Source organism: Cyanistes caeruleus, chromosome 10 (genome assembly GCF_971803275.1).
Source record: "Cyanistes caeruleus chromosome 10, bCyaCae1.hap1.1, whole genome shotgun sequence".
NCBI lineage: Eukaryota > Metazoa > Chordata > Aves > Passeriformes > Paridae > Cyanistes > Cyanistes caeruleus.
Genome location: NC_141710.1, coordinates 405,270 through 427,507, shown reverse-complemented (window position 1 = coordinate 427,507; position 22,238 = coordinate 405,270). Strand labels below are relative to the sequence as shown.

General features: G+C 45.3%; 1 protein-coding gene and 1 long non-coding RNA gene across 16 annotated transcripts; one reads left to right on the top strand and one right to left on the bottom strand.

Moving 5' to 3' along the window:
* Nucleotides 1-145: 145 nt before the first annotated feature.
* SAP130 (Sin3A associated protein 130) lies at nt 146-20,257 on the top strand. 15 transcript variants are annotated; one of them, XR_015274278.1, is made up of 22 exons: nt 200-418; nt 918-1,031; nt 1,811-2,046; nt 2,599-2,757; nt 3,807-3,918; nt 5,435-5,559; nt 6,336-6,460; nt 7,014-7,164; nt 7,359-7,449; nt 7,732-7,836; nt 8,875-9,016; nt 9,292-9,413; nt 11,718-12,020; nt 13,004-13,178; nt 14,414-14,518; nt 15,250-15,611; nt 16,935-17,183; nt 17,479-17,604; nt 18,300-18,403; nt 18,635-18,767; nt 19,070-19,183; nt 19,386-20,257. XR_015274278.1 is itself a non-coding variant. In XM_086843285.1 (21 exons), the coding sequence occupies exons 2-21, from the start codon at nt 923-925 to the stop codon at nt 19,542-19,544; spliced, it is 3,174 nt and encodes a 1,057-aa protein (XP_086699411.1). In that variant the 5' UTR covers nt 146-418; nt 918-922; the 3' UTR covers nt 19,545-20,257. The 15 variants fall into 15 exon arrangements, 8 of the variants coding, with proteins under 8 accessions (XP_086699411.1, XP_086699412.1, XP_086699416.1 ...); XR_015274281.1 differs by having other exon boundaries at nt 295-418; nt 16,938-17,183; XR_015274280.1 differs by having other exon boundaries at nt 295-418; nt 13,001-13,178; nt 16,938-17,183.
* On the bottom strand, nt 14,600-22,205 carry LOC111922037 (uncharacterized). Its single transcript, XR_015274288.1, has 3 exons — nt 21,776-22,205; nt 20,276-20,333; nt 14,600-20,022 (listed from the first exon to the last, which is right to left on the bottom strand). It is a non-coding gene; the product is annotated as an uncharacterized LOC111922037 (long non-coding RNA).
* Between the last annotated feature and the right edge of the window lie 33 nt (nt 22,206-22,238).

The window sequence follows — 22,238 nt, the reverse complement described above, 5'->3', positions numbered from 1 at the left end:
GGGGGTGGTTGGCCGGCTGTGGAGAGCAAGGACGGGTTGCGGAGTTGGGGGCGGCGGCCGGAGCAGCTCCGGGGGGCGGCACGGCGCGGGGAGGCGGGCCCGGGAGTGGCCGCGGCCTATCCCGCCCATCCCGCGTCCCCTCAGAGACCGCGCGGCCAATGGCGCGCTCGGGCACGGCACCGCCCCTCCCGCGCCTCGCGAGATCTGTGCCCGCCACAACCCTAGCGTGGACTACATCTCCCGGCGGCCCCAAGGAGCGGGCTCGACAGCCAATGAAAGACGGGAATCCAGGGTGGGTGGGGCTGGCCGGGGCCAATCAGGTGCGGGCAGCGGAAGCGGCGGAAGCGGCGCTCGGCAGCGGCGGCTACGCGGGGCGACCGGGCTCAGGGACCGGCACACGGCACCGCCCCGGGCACAGGTACTGCCGCAGCCAGCGCACGGCATCACCCAGGTCTGCGGGCCGGGGGTGGCTCCGAGGAAGGGCTGCGGGTAGGGGGCGGCGGCCGCTGCTTCAGAGCGCGACCGCGGCAGGGGCGGGTAACGAGCCTCCGGCTGGCGGAAGCGCTGCGGAGCGGGTATCGCGAAGGGAAGGCAGCAGGGCAGGACAGGACAGAGTGGCGCGGCCGGGCCCGGCCCGAGGCGGTGGGGCCGTCGCGCTGCCGGGCACATCCGGGCCCTGCGCCTCATCGCGGCGGCGCGGCGGGGCGGGGCGCGCAGGGCGGGCTCTGATTGGCCGGCGCCGTCCCACCGCCATTGGCCGGGCGCCGCGCGAACCCGCCCGCGCGGGCGCGCCGGGGTGGGTGGGGCCGCGGGGCCGCGCCCGGAGAGCGGGAGGGAGGGAGGGAGAGAGAGAGGACGGGGACGGCGGCGCCTGGCCGAGCGAGTCGCGACATAACGGCCGCGCCGCCACCCCGCAGGTGACATGAGCTCGCAGCAGTTCCCCCGTTCGGGCGCGCCTCCCGCCTCCCTGGGACCAGCACCGCCGCCCATCCCCACCAGTGGCTCCGCCGGGATTATCGCCCCCGCCGCAGGTAAGCGCGATCCCGGCCCCGCGTCTGTCGGCTCCAGGGGCGGGGGGCGATCCCGGTCCATCACGCTTTATCGCCTCGGGCGGGAGGGGCGAGGCGGCCCCGGCGGCAGCAGAGCTGGGAGCTGCCGCGGTTCCGCGTGGGGAGAACCCCGGGGGAGTCGGGGCGGCTGGCGGCCCTGGTCAGCGCCGGCAGAACGGGGATGCGCCTTTGCATCCGAGTGTCCGTGCGCAGCTGTCTGTCCCGCTCAGCTCGGTTGCTCTGTGTTCTTAGCAGAAGTGGTCATAGGGATTTCCATCTCATGAAGCTGGAAATGGGGTGGGCACAGTGGGGCAGCTCCTGCTGTCCCTGCCACAGTGACAGGTTTTCAGAAGTGACTGGGGGAGCAGCTTCATTTTCAGGAGGGTTTATACTTGTTTTTCAGCTCGATATTCAGATACATATTGCATTAAATACAGAGTTTTTCATGCTGTTTGATGTGGGACTTAATGGCAATTACTTAGATAATTAAATATTTTTCACATGAAAGAAAAGTAAGTCAATCTTGTTTAAAGAAGCTATTTAGGTGGACTTCTCAGAGTTGACCCCGGGTTGCCCATGGCCATCAGTTCTGAGGGGAACAGACAGAGGCAGTGCCAGAGTTCCCAGTGTTTTCATTACTGGGATATGTTTACTTTTAAGAGTGAACTTATTTAATTTAGATATGACTGACATCTCATCTCTGACCTAGCGGGTGACTAAAGCGAACTTGTTAACACTTCTTACCTTTTATTTTTCACTAGTGAGCGAGGAATCTAGTCGTGAGTCAGAAGTTACTCCCAGAGAGCACATGGGCCCCAGTGGCTCCATCCAGCCTCGTGAGGAGAAGCAGGAGCCTGTGGTGGTTCGGCCGTACCCACAGGTCCAGATGCTGACACAGCACCACCCTGTCCAGTCTGGTGCCCCAGTGACAGTGACAGCACCACCAGCACATTTGACTCCAGCTGTGCCACTTTCTTTTTCAGATGGACTTATGAAGGTAATGAGTGGATTCATCAGGGAAAAAGTACAGTCTCTGTGAGTTGGTGTTGAGAAAAAGTAAATTACACCAAAAGCTTCCCTGCTTTTGTTCCTAAAGCTTTCCTTGCATACTTCTGCTAGCTGTGCAGTGCCTTGTGGGTTTGGGTGTTCCAGTTGATACACTGAGGACTTGCTAGTATTTCAGCATTATTTTTGAGGGGGGTGTATTTTGTTTATCTTTGAGGAGAACAGTGATTTCAAACAGTTTCTGAAGTCTTCCATTTATTCTGCAGGATATAAAATTAACTGTTAATATCTAGTGTATGCAGGACAATATCATAGCCCTGGCAGACTCCACTGATGACTCATGCTAGAATCTGCATATTTTCAGGACAAAATACACCCTTGCTTTGTTTGGAATAATCAAATGTTCAGTAGCTTTCCTCTCCAAATATTTAGCCATAGTTGCATAAACTTTATCCTCAGGCTTTGACCCCACAGAATGATTGCTGCTTCAACACTGAGCTCTCATCTGAAATTGCCAATGTTTCTGTTTTTCCATTTCTTGTAGCCTCCCTTGAAGCCCACCATGCCCAGCCGGCCCATTGCTCCTGCTCCACCCTCCACTCTCTCAGCTCCCACAAAGGTCCCTGGGCAAGTGACTGTGACCATGGAAAGCAACATACCACAGGCTCCAACAATTCCTGTGGCAACTATCAGTGGGCAACAGGTCTGTTTTTTTGGTAGCTTTTCTGTTTCATCTCACTGCATGATCAGATCAATACAAGTAGAGCTGAGGTGGGCTTTTGCTGCAGGAGGGAAGGTAAAGAGAGCAGGTTTCCTTATTCAGTGCTACTGGCTGTTGGATCAGTGCTGCTTGGACCATTAAACTTCAGGCTCAGTTATCACTACTTCTTTGCAAAGCTGCTGATTTGTTTGGAATCATCCAGCTGAGATGGCACAGCCAGGCTGGGGTGACAGAGCCATACCCAAAAGCTGGGTCTTTCCTTAAGGCTTCTGCTGTGTCAGTGTCACTTGGAGAATCTCTGCTGTAGAGAAACTGCTGGGATTCATTGTTACAGTGTTCTTCAACTTCCTTGGGAGGAGGAGATCAGAAGAGATTAATGAACAGTTCATGGGTTTGCACTGTGTTCTTATTGAACTAGGAGTGACAAAATTTGAGGGAGCCTGTGTAGATAATGCTTTTGAAATTTTTTTTCTCCTCTAACTTGACTGCAGAATCAGTACTGTTGACTTGAAAATAGTTTGTCAGAACACTCATTACTAAAACTCTCAGGGATTTGATAAAATGCCTTTAGATGGACTTGAGTTAGTCCGGCTAAAGATGTGCAGCAATTTTAGTGGATTTATCTTAAATTAATATTCCCAGGAAATCTAGAATTATTAAAAAAAAAATAGATTTTGTTCCAGCATTTGCCAGGTTTCCACCATTCTTTCAGCTTTATTGGAGAGGTGGTATGAAACTATCCCTTAATGTCATCAATGCTAGAAAGGCCAACTCTGTGGTTGTTTGTGGGTAGCTGCTGAGCAACTGTCACCCAAATACCAACCACAAAACAGACCAGTGAATCAGAGAAGTGTTTACATCAGGCTCTGTAACTTTATCCTGTACAAACACCTGCCTCTTTCTCCACTAAGCTTTTAATGCATGCAGCCTTAGTACACCACGTATTTCTCCAAAATCTCTTTTCTGTCTCTGAGACTGGGACATGTGCTTTTGTAAGCACAGCTGACTTGTTTTGTTCTTGAACTCTGCAGGGACATCCCAGTAACTTGCATCATATCATGGCCACCAACGTGCAGATGTCCATCATCAGGAGTAGTGCTCCTGGGCCTCCACTGCACATTGGAGCTTCTCATCTGCCCCGAGGTAAGGATCCAGCTGTGCTGTACCTGCCTTCTCTTCACAGTCTCCCACACCTCTAAAACTCTCCTCACTGCTAATGCAGCTATTTCTTCAGTTGTTAAAACTGCTAGCATGAGTGAGTGACTGCTGGCCTTTTATGAATTATGTTGCCTTCAGCCATTTAGGGGAAGGACCATGTGACAGTGTTTAAAACGCTGGCAGATACTGACACATCAGTTATTCTAATTCTTTGCTGTTAATATAGTAAATGCTTTCAACAAAAAAATATCCACTGGTAGAGACTCACCTGCCCTGCAAAATGTCATGTACATTCTGGGTAGCAAGTATTGCTCACCTGTGGCAGGGGCACGTGGGCAGTTGTGAGCCACATTCTTTTATCACAGGACCACTCATGCACTCTTACGCATGCTAGTACATCATATTGTGTGCATTTGCTTTTACCCCTGAGTTAAATGCTGGTGATAACTACAGGCTCTTGTTTCCCAGGATTTTGGATGCTACAGCTTGTAAAACAGGAGATCAGCCCCTCAATGCAGCCCTGTGCTCAGTACAGCCTGTCAGATTTCTGACTGCAGCTTTGCTTTAGAAGTCTTATGGGTTAGGTTTGCAGTTCAGCTTTAAATTAATTTGAATCCTAAGTACCATTTGATAGTTTTATTTCCTTTTATGCTCAGTGTTATTTGCTCAGTCAAGAAAAGGAAATTGGTGTGAGCAAAAACATAATCTTCTTTAGAGCAGGTGGAAGGACTGTGGAGGTTTAGCTGTAACTGCAGCAGTGTTGTTCACCTGTTTCTGAGGGGACAGCTGCCACAGACTCTCAGTATACATTTTCTTTTTTCCATGCTTTTTTTATCTGGGTTTGAATATTAACTTCTAAGGTAGTAATTTCAATGGAGGACATGTACAGAAGGTATGCAATCCAGTCCATCAACTCATTGCAAGGCTATTTGCCTGCTACTGTGATTTATTATGATCAGGAGTTAGCAGGTAGGAGACAAATTAATCAATTGCAGGTTTAAATGGAGTGGTTTTGGTCTTGTTTTTATGGGGAAGGCATAGCTGTTTGTTTTGTTTTGTGTGGTGCTTCCCTGTTCTTTTAGTTTCTTTCTTTTGCAAGTGTATTTTTCTTCTGAACTTCATCAGCTGCAGGGAGATCATTGCTGGTATCAGGTGACCTATTTACACATTGGCCCAGTAATCAAACTGAATTATTTCTACTGACTTCCATAGCTTGGAATAAGAAAACATGGGATTTGCAATACCAGGCTATTACAGGGGAATAAGAAATACCTCTAAAGCAAATTAATTTAAAATAAGACCTATCCCTCCACACTTGCTCTTGTAAACCTTATGCATATTTGTTGAAAGGCTCACTTTTACATCAACATCACATGAACTGACCTGAACATGAAATTCAGTTCAGTTAGAACTGAAACACCAGCTGATGTCAGGGTCTGTCTGTGGTTGTGATGGAGCTGTTGGGTGCACAGAATTTTAACACCCTTGCTTTCTTCCCCAGGTGCAGCAGCTGCTGCAGTGATGTCCAGTTCTAAAGTAACCACAGTCCTGAGGCCAGCCTCGCAGTTGCCAAACGCAGCCGCAGCCCAGCCAGCAGTTCAGCACATCATTCACCAGCCAATCCAGGCAGGTAGCAGGCAGGCAGCTCCAAATGCTTCCTGGCACTTAACCTGTAATGTATAACCTCTCAGTGCCTGTTCACTGGGCTCAAACTACTGTCAGCTGTCTTCCAGGTCTATTTTCTATATTTCCTTCATAGACTTGGTGGGTTTTAATCTGTCTCCAAAGTGCTTAGAAACTGACAGTTTTATTTGGACGCTCACGTTTTCTTCAAATCTGAAAAGTCCAGTATAATATGCTGGTGTTGATTTATTGTTCAATATATGAATTGATGTAGATTTTTTGAAATCTCACTATAATATGCTTCTGTATATCCTGGCTTTTGTATGTGTATAACGAGAAGATTGTAGATCTTGTCTGCCTAGCAGTGCTAGTGTTCAGCCCTAGGATAGAGGGTTAAACATCTTCACACTGTGCTTTCAGTTAGGATCCCAGTCACCTCTGACTTCATGTGTATTGGAATTTCTTTTCATTCTGAAGGGAACTGACCTTTGAGTTTTTTTCTAAAGACCTTCAAGAGATCCAGTCTTGTTAACTTTGTTTCTTACTGGTTCCAGTACTGTATATGTGTTGAAAACCAGGACAGTTCTTCTTAGGAGATTGCAAATCAGTTCAGAAAGATTGGAAATGTCTCAGAATGCCAAAACTTAGTGATGAGGTACAGGGAAGCCAGTGTTAATCAAGTCGTTCCTGTTCTCTAAACAGCATAATTTCCTTTCTGAATATTCTCTGTTTGATGTGGGGTTTTTTAGTTTGGTTTGGTTTTTTGGTTTTTTTTATAGTCTCGTCCTCCTGTGACAAGTTCAAGCACTATTCCTCCTGCAGTGGTGGCAACTGTCTCGGCCACGAGAGCTCAGTCCCCTGTCATAACCACAACAGCAGCACATGCCACAGAGTCAACCCTCAGGTAAAACCTACAGAAACTCTGTATTTGACAGAAATTGCAGCAAGGGGAAATGTTAATCAACCAGAGCTGATAATCCTCTGCTTGTGAGATGATATAAAACCAAAATAGTAATGCTTGCACAGTGCAAATCCTTGCAGTTCTGTGAATGAAAATGGGTATAAGCATGAACTACTGTTCTGTTTTATGAGAAGGAAAGACCTTAATGAATGACTTTTGAAGTCCTGCTCCCTGGACAGCAGAGTTTGTGTTGCAGGAACTTGTGGATATTTGGTCTATATTTTTTACAAAGACACGGTGAAAAGTGATGCATGAATGCTGAAATTAAGTTCCCTTTATGAACTGGTAAGAGCTATGATAAGACTGCCCACCTGGCTGGGTATATAGGGCAGATGAGAACAGAACAGTGTAGTTCAAATTCCTTATGTTGCTTTGCCACGTGATTGACAGCAGTGCTGCTGTCACTGGGGAGGAGACTGAGGCCTGATGTGTGTCCCTGTCTTTCATATTTGGTATCCACATGGTTATCTTGATGATTACTTTGCTTCCTCCCCAGTCGCCCCACGCTGTCCATCCAGCAGCACCCGCCTTCTGCCGCCATCAGCATCCAGCGGCCGGCGCAGCCGCGGGACACGGCCACGCGGATCACGCTGCCCTCACACCCAGCCATAGGCACACAGAAACCACAGCTCCACACCATGGCTCAGGTAACCTGCAAGCAGCAGAAAACCTTCTTGCTGCTTCTTGAGATCTCTTTTGTTTATAGCTTGCAGGATGATTAAATTTTGGAGAAGAGTTAGTATGAGTTAGAAATTAATGTTCTGTACGGTCAGTGCAAAATGATTCCAAGTGTAGATTTTAAGTGTAGTAGTCTTCTAACTTTGAGAATTTCTTTTCATAGAAAACCATTTTCAGTACTGGTACTCCAGTGGCAGCAGCAACGGTGGCACCTATTTTGGCAACGAATACCATTGCTTCAGCAACCACAGCTGGTGAGTATTCATAATGTTGTGTGAGCATCATTGTGAGGGGTGGGGTTTCTTGCTTTTTGTTGTCTTTCTTTTAATTTAGAAGCCAATAATTCTTGAGCAAGTATTTTTTCATTGTAAAGACTGCATTTGAAGGTCTGGCATGAGCCAGCTTCAGGAGAGAAATTACTGAGTTCTTCAGGGAGGTTGTCTGGTTTGGGGGTTTTGCCCTCTTTAGGATGTAGATAGCTGACATGGTAGCGCTCCAGAGAAGGATCTCCTGTTAAGTTTGTTTTTTTCCTTCAGGTTCTGTATCTCACACCCAAGCGCCTACAAGCACCATTGTTACCATGACAATGCCCTCACATTCTTCCCATGCTACAGCTGTCACGACCTCAAATATCCCAGTTGGTGAGTGATTTCAGTTCTCAGAAAAGTGTGTAACTGATGCTTCAATTTTCCTCTGTATGCTGGAAGTGTTTGTGTGTGTTAGCAAATTAAGGAGGGAAGAAAATCAGTTCAAGGTGGGAGAAACAAATTAACAGGTCTGCTGTTCTAAGTTTTTTTAATACCAGGAAGAAATAAATGTTCTAGGAGGACCAGGTCATAAAATGGCTAATTTACTTTCTCTGTTGAATTTTTATACAAACTTGGGCCTTTTGGCATTTCAAAACCTGCACTGGATACTCTACAAGTTTTAACTACTTGGTGATAGACTATGGCTTTCATAGTTGAGTTTCTAAGTTACTTCATGTGCTTCTTGAGGTATTAGGTGTAGCCTAGCTGGATTTGATTAGTGTGTTTACTTGAATGTAAAACACAAAGGCCTAAAGGTGGGAACTTTATTTGCCTGGATGTGGAATGTGCCTGAGATGTTTCCTACAGAGCTGCATAAGTTTCCTTTTGTTCATCTGTTTTTCTACTGACCTCCTTGTTCTTTGGTAATCTTGTAAGCTCTTCTCCAACCATAAATTTCCAAAGAGTGAAATTTTATCTTATACATCTGTGTTTCTTGTAAAGTTTTTGTATGTGTTTTCTTCCTTTTTGTGGCCTCTGTCCACAGACACTTGTCTGCCTTGGTCTCATTTCCCTTGATCTCTGCTTTCAAAACTCAGAAACTTGTTCTTGACATCAGAATGGTTTGGGCTGATCCTAAAAGAAATTAACTTAATCTGAGCACTGAAGTGACTTTGTTAGCAAGTATAATTTATATAAGTACTAAGAATATCCATCCATTCTGATATAAATTGATGAGAAATGCTTTTTCTCCTTTTACGTTTGGCTTATTGTGGATAGGAAATAATCTGTGGATGGGGTGGGTTGTTCTGGGTTGAGAGGGCAGGGAGTAGTGTTGGTTGTTTCATTTGACAAGGTCATTGATCTTGCCTTTGCAGTGTTTACTAGCCTTTCCTTTGACTGTCAAGTGATGACATGTTTGTCTTTGTGCAGCTAAAGTGGTTCCCCAGCAAATCACACACACTTCTCCCCGGATCCAATCTGATTACACAGCAGAGAGGAGTAATCTCATACCTCTGTCCAGCCACCGAGCATCTCCAAACCCAGTAGCCATGGAAACCAGAAATGACAACAGGTAGGCACAGAACTAATAGCTCTACCAATGAGACCGTGTGTGAGTAGGGTTTGAGTGCCCTGCTGCTTTTCTATGTTCTGCTGTGGTGGAAATAACATTGTAAAACCTGGGTGGGGGGAGAAAATGGGATTTGGTAGTTTTGAATCAATTATGATAGTTGAGGTAACTGATAGCTTATGACAGATGAGATTGGAAAGCACAGGGAGTGCTAAAGGGCAGGGGTTGAAGGTTACCTGTTGAATTTGTGTAACACTTGCTCTCTTTGATGCCTGTAGGCAGTCGGTGCCTGTCCAGTTCCAGTATTTCTTACCTACCTACCCCCCCTCTGCCTACCCTCTGACTGCCCACACCTACACCCCCATCACCAGCTCCGTGTCCACCATCCGCCAGTATCCAGGTAAGCCCAGCTTGGGGCAGGCAGCCTCGGCTGCTTTGTTGAGCTTTTAGCTTACAGATGTGCTTTAGTGATGGAAAGAACTAAAAGGATTTGCACTTGGCTCTGACAATTAGTCACAAAACGTTTTGTTGAAAGAGGGGAAAACTCATGGATAAGGGGTGCCGAACTACTTCAGAGCCACTAAATCCAGGTAATAGCATTTTTCTCAGGAGTTTCATGTTTGATATCCCACGGGTTGTGTGTCTATAAGTAAAAGTTTTGAGCCTACAAATCAAAACAGTTTGGCTCCTCCAAACCAAGCCAACTCTTAGATACATCTTCATTCCCTGGTGTTCTGATAAGCTCTTCTAATACCTTTTCATGTGAATGTACATTTTAAGAGAAAAACCTGAACCAAAAAGGGAAAAAACTAATTTGCATTGCACACTTCCATTAGTGCTCTGTTTAGAAAAATGGAGCAATTAATGTATTTGAAGAGTCACAGTAATTTGCAGTCAAAAAAATGATGCACAACCCAAACTTATCTCATTCTGTGACAAAATTTGGAACATTTTTACCTTACCAAGTCATTCAGGGCTGTTCTCTATAATGTGATAATTTCCTCTATCCAGACTGCAAGAACATGCATGATGTGGATTTTCATGGCATATCTGTGCTGGCAGCATGTTACCTGTGAGCAGTACATAGGAAATTCAGAAGGACTGTGAGGTGGCAAAGCCCATTTGTTGAACAGGGAAGCGTAGAATCATAGGGTTCTTTAGGTTGAGAAAGACCTTGAAGATCATCAAATCTAACCATTAATCCAGCACTCCTAAAGCCACCCCTAAACCATTTTCTCAAGCGACACATCCACACATTTTTTAAACGCTGCCAGGGACGGGAACTCCACCACTTCCCTGAGCAGCCTGTGCCAAGGCTTAACAACCCTTTATGTGAAGAATTTTTTCCTAATATCCAATCTAAACCTTCCCTGACAGAATTTAATTGCAGACAGTCAAGGGTTCCAGTTCTTGAGGCGTAGTGGGATGGTGATAGGCTAGCGGTCATTTGTTTAAATGCAGAGTTGCATTCTTTGTGGGGAGCTTATTGATAGAGACATTTTTTACTTGTTAAATTGACTTGAAGAATCCATGGAAGGTATTAATTATGGCAGCTGGTGGTGGCAACTTAAAGCAGAGCATTCAGGGTATGAGGAGGGAGGTACACCTATGCTGAGCACAGCTGGGTGAGGGTATACAGAGGACACACAGAGGAGACTTTTTAAAAGATTACTGAGATAAGCAGAGTTAATGCAGAATTTCAGAGGAAGAATGTTGGCTCCAAATGCTGGTTGTGTTTTACGTAGTATCCTAAAAGGATTTTGTTGGATAGAAAGTTTTGAAGCAACAGTGTTTTGAGAAAGAGAATAAATGTGCCACACTTGATACAGAGCCATTTTCAGGGACCTGGTTTTAGTTTTTGATGCCTGTTTTTAGTGTCTGGTCAGCACAAGAACTTGATGGAAATCCTGACAATGATAAAACCAGCTTGTTCTGCATTGTTAGCAAGCAAGGCCATTGTTGGCAAGTTCACACTTGCATTCTGTGTGTGGTTGCAGAAATCCTGGTGCAGCTCTGCAGAGCCTGGAAATCTGGAGATGCAGGGTCTGCAAGTGGTCCAACAGTATTAAGTGCTGCATGGGAGAACAATACATTGTATAGTGGATCTGAAAACATGGAATCAGTTGTTTAGAGCTGTGAATTGATTTAAATGAATTGAGCTACTTAGAGAAGGTGTATTGTTTGGAACAGTACTCTGCCACTAAAAGATAATTGTGTTCATTTGAGCTGTGGGATCCAGCCTATAACTGTGAGCTCTGTTCTGATGCCAAATAGGGTTGTGTTCAACTTCAGACTTGAGTCAGCTTCAGAGCACAATAAATTACTTAGGTTTCTGATTACTTTTAATCTATTTTTTAAGCAGTAAAAAATGCCAGGTGTTGGTACTTACAAGCACTGTAAAATACAATAGTGAGCAAAAATAGAGCATAGCATTCTGAGACTGAAATTTGAGTCAACCTAAAAGCAGGGTTAAACTGATCTTTTCTCTCTTACTGCAATTTGAAATAAAAAATGAAATTAAAATCAACAGTAATGTTTAATTCCTTTGGCAGACAATCTACTCTCATATTTACTACTGCAACAAGCAGACTGGCAAATTAATTTTTCAAAGCAAAAAAAAAGTCTTTGAAAAGTTAGTATTTGAGTAAGAGGTGGTAGGGGAAACTGAGGTTACCTGCTGGTGAGGTGTCTGTGTTGCTCCCAGTTTCAGCCCAGGCACCCAACTCGGCCATCACAGCTCAGACCGGTGTTGGAGTGGCCTCTACTGTGCACCTGAACCCCATGCAGCTGATGACAGTCGATGCATCTCACGCCCGGCACATCCAGGGCATCCAGCCCGCCCCCATCAGTGCCCAGGGCATCCAGCCCGCCCCCATCAGTGCCCAGGGCATCCAGCCAGCGCCCATTGGAACTCAAGGACTGCACCCTGCTGCACCCATGGGCACACAGGGGCTGCAGCCAGCACCCATCGGTGCCCAGCAGCCACCGGGTGACACCAAGACCTCAGGTAAGAGCAACCAGCCAAGCCCTCACTTCAGAGTGAGGCAGAGCAGCTGAGCTGCTGTCCTGCACATTCAGCTCTGACTGATGGTGTTGTTACAGTCCCTGCAGTCCAGAGGTGGACACTGAATACATGCATGCACATATTCTCCCAGCAAATATCTGTTGCCCATTTCTGAACTGATTTAGTTTTAAAGCGTTCTTGGTGGAGCGTATGAGTAGCCTTGGATGGGTTACTTCAGTGGAAAAGACTGGTGGTGTCTGACCTTAAACAAATGCCTTCAATAAGGCCTTGTAGGAGAAGTAATTTACGAGTGAGCAATATTTGCCAGCTGTGTATTAGATCCCAGGAGCAATTAGAATATAGCCAGGTACCTTCTGCTGTTGATAACCTGATCTTGAGCTGTGACAGAAACCATCTTTCAGTATAAATGATTGGTCTGTTGAAGCCACAACAACTTACTGGAGGAATGGGATCCAAGAGAATATGCTTGCATACTGCAAGTTGCATAGGTGGCAGGCACTGCACAGTGACTTCCTGGCTGTCCACATGCTCTGCATCCCTCATTTGGCCAAACAGGCTCTGGCAGAAGGTCAGAATGCAAACACAGCTGATGTAGCTTATGTACAACTGGCATGTGTTGCCACGTGGGCTCTACCACTAGTGCTGCTCTGTTGACCCAGTTGTGTTGGTGATCCTCCTTAGTGATTTCTGCCTTTTCTTTGCCTTCTGGATTATTTCCCTAGAAGCGGTTGTTAGGCAGGAAGTAGTTTCTGTATTCCCTGTGGAAGGTTCAGTGATCAGATTGCTTGAGGCAAAGGTACTGCTTACAAAAGAGTCTGGAATACTGGAGTTACAGACTGAGGGACTCAGAGAGTGAACAAAATATACTCTGCAGACACCTGCTTTGTCATCACATTCCATTAAGTAACTGCTGCTTTCCTGTCTCTTTTCAACTCTGCTGTGTCCATGTCCATCCTTCCCAGCAGTAGTCTTGGCAGATGGAGCCACTATTGTAGCTAATCCTATTAGCAACACATTCAACACTGCTTCTGCAGCAACTACAGTTGTGCAAACCCACAACCAGAGTGCCAGTGCCAGTGCTCCAGCCCAGGGCTCCTCCCCACGCCCGAGCATCCTTCGCAAGAAGCCAGCCACGGATGGGTGAGTAGAGCTGAAGGTGACACGTGGGTGACAATTCCGTGCAATCCAGCCCAGCCAAATGGAATCATTTCAGTGGAGATAAGGAAGACTCTAGCAGATTATATTCAGCAATGGTTGCAAGTAACCTGCTGATCAGTGAAACAGTTCTTCTCTTCCCCCAGGGTAGGATAAAGTTTTCTGCAATGTCAGTAATAAAATGAGAAGAAGGACAGTATGTCTTCTAGGTCTTGAAAGTGACCTTTTGAGGGAAAGTGGATCTGAGGCTTTTTTGCTTAGTGTGATAAGAAGAAAGAGTTCATAGTCTACTAAAATTAGAATTGGGTGCTTTGTCTTCATTGCTTTTCTTGGAAGAATATGTGGATGAGTGGAAATTAGTACCCTGCTGTGAAATCTGATTAGGAAAAAGGGAGGGAGTAACTTAAAATATTTTATGTTGCCTGTCTATTTTTAAATGCCTTAATAAAGAGTCAAGAGACAACTTCAGAGTTAACAGTGCATTTCCTCCCAACTAGCAACTGAAAACGTTTGGAACTAATGTGTCCTGTGAATTACAATTGCATCTTTTTTATGTGGGTGGAAACTTTCTTTAAGGCAGAGAAGCTGCAGGCTGTAAAACTGAAAGAGAAATTAAAGAGTCAGGTAGATCACTAAAGACTGTTTCCATTTGAGAGGCTGATTATTTTGGACAGCAGTTTGACTTTCAGTCATACAGGAAACTAAATAGTCTCTAAAGTACCTTAAATGGCCTTGTCATCCTAATATGCACACTCAGGCCTTGAGGTGCTGGAGTCAGGCTCTGGCAGTCGGGTCCAGCTAAAGGGAGCAGGTGCACATCTGAGTGCTGTTTAGTTCCAGATGATTTGCTCAGCCTTGAAGCCAGAGTGCTGGACAGCAGCATGGCCAGACATCTTTGTGCACTGCTGAATCCTGGCACTTACAGCAAAGTGTTCTCACTGATGAGATGAAAGTAACGCTGGCGTTCTTGGAGAAGCCCTAAATTGTGTGAGACTAGGCCAGAGCAACTAATCTTTTCTTTTAAAAGAAAATAAAATGCCTAATTTGAAAAGTAAAATGAGACTCTTTGTGTAGAAAATTGGTTACACTGAAGACAGAGAGCAGTGCTACAGCCATAACCCCTGTCCTGGTTTGTGTAAGAGAGCTGATTTCTTTGCCCTCAGCGGTGTCTGTCTTTGCACCAGGGAGGTGGGAATCCTAGATCTGTCTATCTCTTTCAGGCTGGCAGTCCGGAAAAGTTTAATTCCCCCCCAGCCACCTGAAGTGGCCAGCACACGTGTGGAGAGCACCATGCGAAGCACGTCTGGATCACCAAGGCCTGCTGGGTAAGACTTTAGGGAACAGCCAACTGCAGCATAATAGTTTTATTATATTAGTTTGAGTTCTGTTCTTTGGCTATTGGAGCATTTTTCCTTCTTTTGGGAAACAATTTATTTTGAATTTGTGACAAACAGCCTCAACAAGTTCTGCTGTTTGTGAAGCTGAGGAAATTACCTTTAAAAGCTGTGGTGATGAGCTTTCACAGAAACAAAAATCCTCTGCTATTGTAATGGGAGATAGGCCTCAAAACGTTTCTCTATAGTACTTGAAAATTGATGCTTAGGAAAGGTAAATGCAACTTCTGCCCTGCTTCTTGAACTTGAGTTCAGAGGCCTTACAATTTGTTGTTTTATTACTGTGAACCACAATGGGAGCTCCTGCAGAGGATGGGGCCAGTACAGTTTTGGGTAAAAGTTCCTTTTGGCTGCATTGTAAAACTGTTTGGATCCTTTTACAAGTATTTTGAAGTTACCTGGAATTAGTCATGAGATTTGTTTGTCACAGTGAATGGAAAAAAGTAGTATCTGTAATCAATACAAAGGATTAGAAAGGGAGAGAAGGAGGAAATATAACTGAGATTAAGCCTTCTCCTGTTCTTAAACACCTAACTGAGCCAGGTGGGTGTACAGGAAGAACTGGATAACCTGACTCCAGTTTGGCTCGTTCCTTTAGTGCTGGGTGCATACAACTGAGATACAGTTCCCCTCACTTTGCTTTGCTTTTATTTGTGCTGCAGTGGCAAGCCAAAGCCTGAAATCCACGTGTCCATGGCCACCCCAGTGCCTGTGTCTATGGAGGCAGTGTGTAACCAAGGTGGTGAGCAGCCAACCATCACAGTGCCCCCAACCTCCCAGCAGCCCCCCTCTGCCATTCCGACGATCATCGCGGCCGCCAGTCCCACCTCCCAGCCTGCAGCAGCACTGTCTGCCATTCCAGGAGCTGTTCCAGCTGCTCCACCAACTTCCACCACCATCGTGGCAGCACCTGCTCCTCCATCCACCATGAGTGGGGCCCTGTCAGCGGTGCTGGGCCCTGTAGTACCAGAGATCAAAATCAAAGAGGAAATGGAGCCCATGGACATCATGCGACCAGTATCTGGTAGGTGGCTGGGAATCATCAGGTTGCTTTTTTAGTTTTTTAGACAGCAGAGGAATTAAGAGGATTTCAACGTTTTCATCTTGAAAATGAAAGGACATCTATTCTATGGTAGCACAGAGTACCAGAGTTCCTATATGCTTCATAAAGATCTTTTTTGCTTTTTCCTAATCTGCCATGAAATCACTAGTTATTGTGGCTGCTTTGTACATGTTCAAATGATCCAACTCCAAAGAGTCTGTGTGAATTTCTTGCCTAAAATGTCCATTTTCAGCAGTGGTACCAACATGCTGTGGAACAGCTCAGTTAAATTTAATTTGTTTACACATCCTACTGTCCAGTGGCCTTTCTTGTATGTGAGGAACTTCTGGCCAAAGTAGGACTTCCTAGGGCCCTCATGTGATTCATGCATATTTTTCTCTAGAACTTTCCAAAATGTTCATTATATTGCCTTACTTATCCAGCTTGGCCACAGTTGCTATCAAATGGCATGGTCAGTAAATTCAGATCCTTACAGATCTTATTGGGCACTATATAGCGGCAAAGTGATAGGAATTCATCCCATGTTCATGGGTTTCAGAGTTCATGTTTAGCTGTTGGTTTTATCACTCTCCTTGAAGCTGTGTGTTGTCCTCTGAGAAAGCAACTCCTTGCTGCAGATGTGTATGAAGCATGGGCAGATAGCATTAAGCTCTTTGGGGTATTTCCATCTCTTCCTGGTATTTGTGGCAAATTTGTCAAGAGATCCCATCCCAGAAATGTTGTGCTGCAGCCTTGGTCATGGCTGATTGTCCCTCCAAGTTCAGGGAGTGTTCCCTCAGACTGCCTGCCACACTGCTGCCAGCTGCACAGGTGTGCTGGTTTGTGCAGTGACCTGCTGAGCAGTGCTGAGGGCTTGGCAGTACAAGCAGACTCTTGCAAGAAGTGTCCTGCAGTCCTGCTTTGATTCCATCTGACTCTGCTATCAGGAGAGAGTAGGGATTTGCTTACTGTGACAGTGGCCTGTGCTGGTGTACATACAGAGGGGTTGTTTTACAGTAACACAGATGTTAGCATGACGTTTTTGTAACATTAAACTAACATAAGCTTCAAATATGAAGCAACTAAGGGACAATTGGCTCTGCTCTCATTTTTCATGTATATAAGACACTAAAGACTTTTGCCTACAGGCTTGTGCTAATAATTACTGCTGGCTTAATATCTGGGCTGTTGGTACATGCCACACTCCTCACAGAAACAGAAGCTACTGTTGGAGGTGTAGTGTTCAATCAATATGTTATCTTCCCACTGCTGATGGTGTGGGTTCTTCTCTTTCCTTCCTCTCAGCAGTCCCTCCTCTGACTACAAGTACTGTGTCTCCATCTTTGGCACTGCTGGCCAACAATCTTTCCATGCCTCCAAGCGATTTGCCACCTGGTGCCTCACCCAGAAAGAAGCCCCGTAAGCAGCAGCATGTCATCTCCACAGAGGAAGGGGACATGATGGAAGCAAACAGCACTGATGATGAGAAATCCACTGCCAAAAGTTTGCTGGTGAAGGCAGAGAAGCGAAAGTCCCCTCCAAAGGAGTATATAGGTAATGACATCTCTGATGTCTTTTATCTTATTCAGGGGGTCTGTATTTTCTCTTCTGTTTGTTTCTCAGAGAAGGTGCCCTGTCACATTCCTACTTCCTAAATATGAGTAATAGAGAATCCAAGTATCTGTTCCTCACCACTTTATGTATAGGGCTGGGAAAATGTCAGGGAAAATGAATTTTCTCAACACACATTTTGTATGAGGTGGCACTTACTGATCTGCTTCTGGAGTTCTTGTGGGTGCCAACCTGGTTTTACTCCTCAATAACAATGTGGTTCTGGATCCTTTTGTAGATGAGGAAGGTGTAAGATACGTCCCTGTGCGTCCCAGGCCGCCGATCACGCTGCTCCGTCATTACCGCAACCCCTGGAAAGCTGCGTACCACCACTTCCAGAGATACAGTGACGTCCGCGTCAAAGGTCAGTCTCTGCATGGAGCAGAAGGAGGCTACACAGAATCAGCTGTAGTTTTGTAAATGAAAAAATGGAGTGGTTGTTGATAGATCTGCTTATGTGCAGTGATAGAAACTTGCTCACAAAAGGTATCCTCATAAAAGTGATGTGCTGTGGTGATGGGCTCCAGCTGAGTTTGCTCATTTGCCACGTAACACTTGCCAGTTTAATCACAAACATTCTGTATTTAGTGTAACTAGTCTTGTCAAGTAACAAATGAGCTTTTAAAGCAGACTTTTTTACCTAACACAAGGAAAACAGAGATCACATACTGTCTTCCAGACATTTAGCGAGCATTTTAGAATTTTTAAGCAGACTGGGTTTTCACAACTGTGGAAGTACACCTAAGAGAGAGTAGAAGTAGTACAAGATGGACCACTTACTTGTTTGTGGCAGGTGTTGGAAACATTGAGCACTAAGTTCTTTAAATGAGAAAAGAATGGGTTATGATGTAATTTTTCTGAAAGTACAGATAACCTGTTAAACAGAGCAGCAGTCAGGTACATGGCAGATGGGAAGTCACTTTCCTGTATGAATCAAAATGTTGCTCATTTTAATTTATTAGGATGTACGTTGAGCAGAACTTGGGTTGTTCTTTGAGAGGAGAGGCATAGCCAACTCCTGAAATTTGAATACTGTATTCTTGTGTTTCCTGGTGACAGAAGAGAAGAAGGCCATGCTGCAAGAGATTGCCAATCAGAAGGGTGTGTCCTGTCGTGCACAAGGGTGGAAGGTCCATCTCTGTGCAGCGCAGCTACTACAGCTGGTAGGTGCATGGGGCTTGGAGCTTCCTGCAACATGGGGTTACATGAAGCTGTGTAAGACAGGAAGACGTTCTTACAAACTCAGTACATTGGGATACCCTAAAGGAGATGGTTTGTAGAGCCCAAAGGGAGTGGGACGTGCTTTCCCCTTTCTCAGGAACGTGGCATAAGTGGCTTGGAAACTTGGAGTGTTGGTTTTGATCCAGACATAAGAGCTGATGTATTTTGTACAGATGATCAAAACTGGCAACTCCCTCCTGCTGATGCACAGGTCTGAAGAAGCGTCTGTTTGGGATGGTGCGGCTGATCTGAGGAGGCAGCACTGATCCACATTCCTGGATGCTTCTGTTTCAGGTTGGGGGTGAGGTAGGTGCTCTGCATTTTAGCACCAAACTCCCCAAAACCTCTGCATTCCTGGAATAGTATTGTGAGCAGTAGGGGAAGCAGTTGTGGTAGGATCCATGTTTCTTCAGAAGAGGAGCAATCCCACAAATAGGATGTTAAAAGGAATGATAGTGCCACATTTTGTCAGAGGCTCCATCTTCTGAATCAATGACAAGAACAGCTGAGAGGGGACTGGATTATCACTGTTTCTGTTTAACTTTAACATGGGCAAGTGTTTGCCAGCTTGGCAGTGACCCTTCTCATGAAGGGCTAATGTCTTTTAGACAAACCTGGAGCACGATGTGTATGAGAGACTGACTGCCCTGCAGGAGGGACTCATTCCTAAGAAAAAGGCAGCAACCGATGATGACTTGCATCGAATCAATGAACTGATACAGGTGGGTCCTGTGGCCTCCCAACCCAAAACCACACCCTTAGTTACAACACATCCTACTGCTGTTAGTAAAAGCTAAAGCTGACCTAAAAAACCCCATGTGGGTTCTCTTCCTGTGTCATCACTTACAAGGGGCACAGGAGGGAAATGGAAATGCACTGCTTAGAGCAGGCATCCAGCAGTTAATGACAAGTGTTTCCTTTCAGGGTAATATGCAGAGGTGTAAACTCGTGATGGATCAAATCAATGAGGCTCGAGACTCCATGCTAAAGGTCTTGGATCACAAGGATCGTGTTTTGAAGCTTCTAAACAAGAATGGAACTGTCAAGAAAGTGTCCAAATTGAAGCGAAAGGAGAAGGTTTGAACGCAGATTAATGACTTTGGAAATGGAGAACATGTACAGAACGGAACTGAACCTTTTTGTAGTTTGGGTTTATTTTTAAGCAGAGCATCGGAATAAAAAAGGATGAGTTTAGGGAACAGATGGACACGTGAAGCCTAGTGACCTGAAGGGATTGTCCTTGATCTTGTCATAATGAACAAAGATTTCTCTCAGGCTCATCCCTTTTTAAAGTCTTTCCAGTCCCACTGTTTAACTCCTGATGTGTCAGGTATGGACCCAGCTGTAAGGGAGGAGGTTGTGCAGGGGACTCCAGGAGGCTGACATAACAGCTATGGACCCAGACAGCAGCCAAGCTTCCAGCAGTGGAAATGGCACCTCTTTCAGTTACCCCATTCAGTTCTCATTCTGACCTTCCAGTGTCTAAAGCAGCCTTCTTACACCAGTGCCACCGCACTAGGGGATCTGCCACAAAGAATCTCCAACAGCTCAGAAGTCCTAGCTGTCAAAATTAAAAAAAAAAAAAAAGGAAAAAAAAAAAAAAAGGAAAAAAATAAAAGGGGGGAGGGGGGAAATAATTTCGAAGTGATACTGTAGTGTCTGTGTTTGTGTTGGTGCTCTGGGATACTTGTGTCCAGGTACCTCTCGCAACAGAGGTGCCTATAGCTGGTGTAATGTTAATTGTACGTACCACATACATCCTAAAAACATGAATAAAGGAATTGGAGGGTTTTGTATGTGAGAAGTTTGCATACCTTTGTACCAGCGAAACTCTTCGAGCTATAAACTTGAAAATGAAGCTTTGGAAGAAGCCTGAGGGGAGAAGAAAGAGCATGTTGGGAACTAGCCAGTGCCCTGTGCTGTGGAGGGTGAGTAATGGCAGTTCCTAGTTCAGGTCCTAAAGATGAAATGTGGATTATCTCCCATGCACTAGTGCATTTAACCTTAATATTTTAGAAAAATTTCTAAATCAGTTCATTTTTGGTCTCCTCAGCCAGGAACTTAAGTGTCATGAACTAACTGTTAAGAATATATTCTTTTCCTCATCCAGTTGTAGTGCTATTATCTTGCCTTTATTCAGAACTGAGCTCTTTCAGAACTTAAATTTAAAATACAGTATTTAATTCTTATTTTCTGATTTTTATAGTTAGAGAAGTAAGTAGAATATCCATATTTGCACGGTTTCTGTGTTTTTCATTCAAACCAAGTTTATTTCAGCTTTGGATGGTAATCTTTCATATTAGCTTGATTTTGCTTTTTCAAATGAAACCACTTCCATTGTAAGATACAATTCTAATAGAATAATATTGTAGCTTCGATATTAGGAAAGTTACAGTAGTTGTGTGTATATGTTGAAATTAAAAGCAGAGGTAAGATCAGAAAATGAGGGAATTAAATTGCTGCTGTCACCTCACATTTCTTGTGCTTCAGGAACAGAAGAACATGCACAACTGGTCAAGTATTTGATGTTGTCAGGGTAATAAATCATCTTGTGAACACTCCCAGATTCCTAAGGACTCTACGAGAAGCTCTCTGGTGGTTATGAAGTGGACTTTTGTAGGGTTGGGAACTATTTCATATCTTGGCAAAGGTGTTTTAGGTGCAATCCAAGGCATTACCAACAAGGAGTGAGGTATGTGGCAGGGTGGGGGTGAAGAAGGGAGGGAATGATTATTGTAAACACTGCAAAAGTTAGGAACTCGCTCTTGATTTGTTCTGATTCTTTGTAACCTTAGTTTTCATAAGCATTCAAGGCTGCCATCTAGACTTAAAAGGATGATGCTGTTCCATAACGTGAGAACGGTAGTAATTACAGTGCTGCTCTTGTGCTGTGGAAACCACGTAGATTCTGTAATGTTGAAGGCCAAGAGCAAACTGTAGCAGGTATCCCAGCCTGTGGCAGGGCGTGGAAAAAAACAAGCTTGAATGTCCTTTCCTACCTAAACCATTCTGTGATTCTGTTCTATAGGATACAGTAAGGTCCACAGACATTCAACCAGATTTTTCCAGCTCATATTTTTATGCCTCTTATTTATTTCTTAAGCTTCAATCAGAAATGGCATAAATTCCATTTTGCAGTCTTGAAAGGGTTTAGCCAGTTGGTCTCTTGGGGTTGAATGTGCAGTGCGGGTACTGTGGCCTATGCAAAGTTCGCTCTTCATTTTGCCCGTGTGTTTCACCGGTGTTGTCAGAAGGGAAATAGGAATGAGCTCTGTGGTTTTCTCTAGCCCATCCCTAATGTACACCAAACCCACCTCGTACAGCCACAGCAACTCTTGTCCTCTGCAGTGGATGACTCCAAACCGCCCGCTGCCAGAGAATTCTCTCAGGGTGGAATACACAGCCTCTATTTCTACAAGATGTCCTAAACCCCTTGACGAAGTCACTAAATTTCTGCTTTGTTTTTTATGGTGCTGTGAAGAAGGGTGGAGGGAAGATTTGGAAGTTGGAAATACTAAACAAGTAATTTCTGCGTTGGTTCCCTTGCGCTATCGATGGCTCCTGCTACAAATTCCTTACACGGGGCTGTAACTGAAGCCGTCCTCACACTCTCCGAACCGCTCTCCCCTCACACCCGCAGGGCCGCACCAACGCTCCGGGCACCCGGGGGGAGAGGAGGGAATAAAGGCGGCGGAGACTCCCCCGGTTTGAGCCGCGCAATGGACGCTCCCCGCCTCGCGTCCCTCCCCCTAATGTCGTCATCGCTTCCGCTGACCA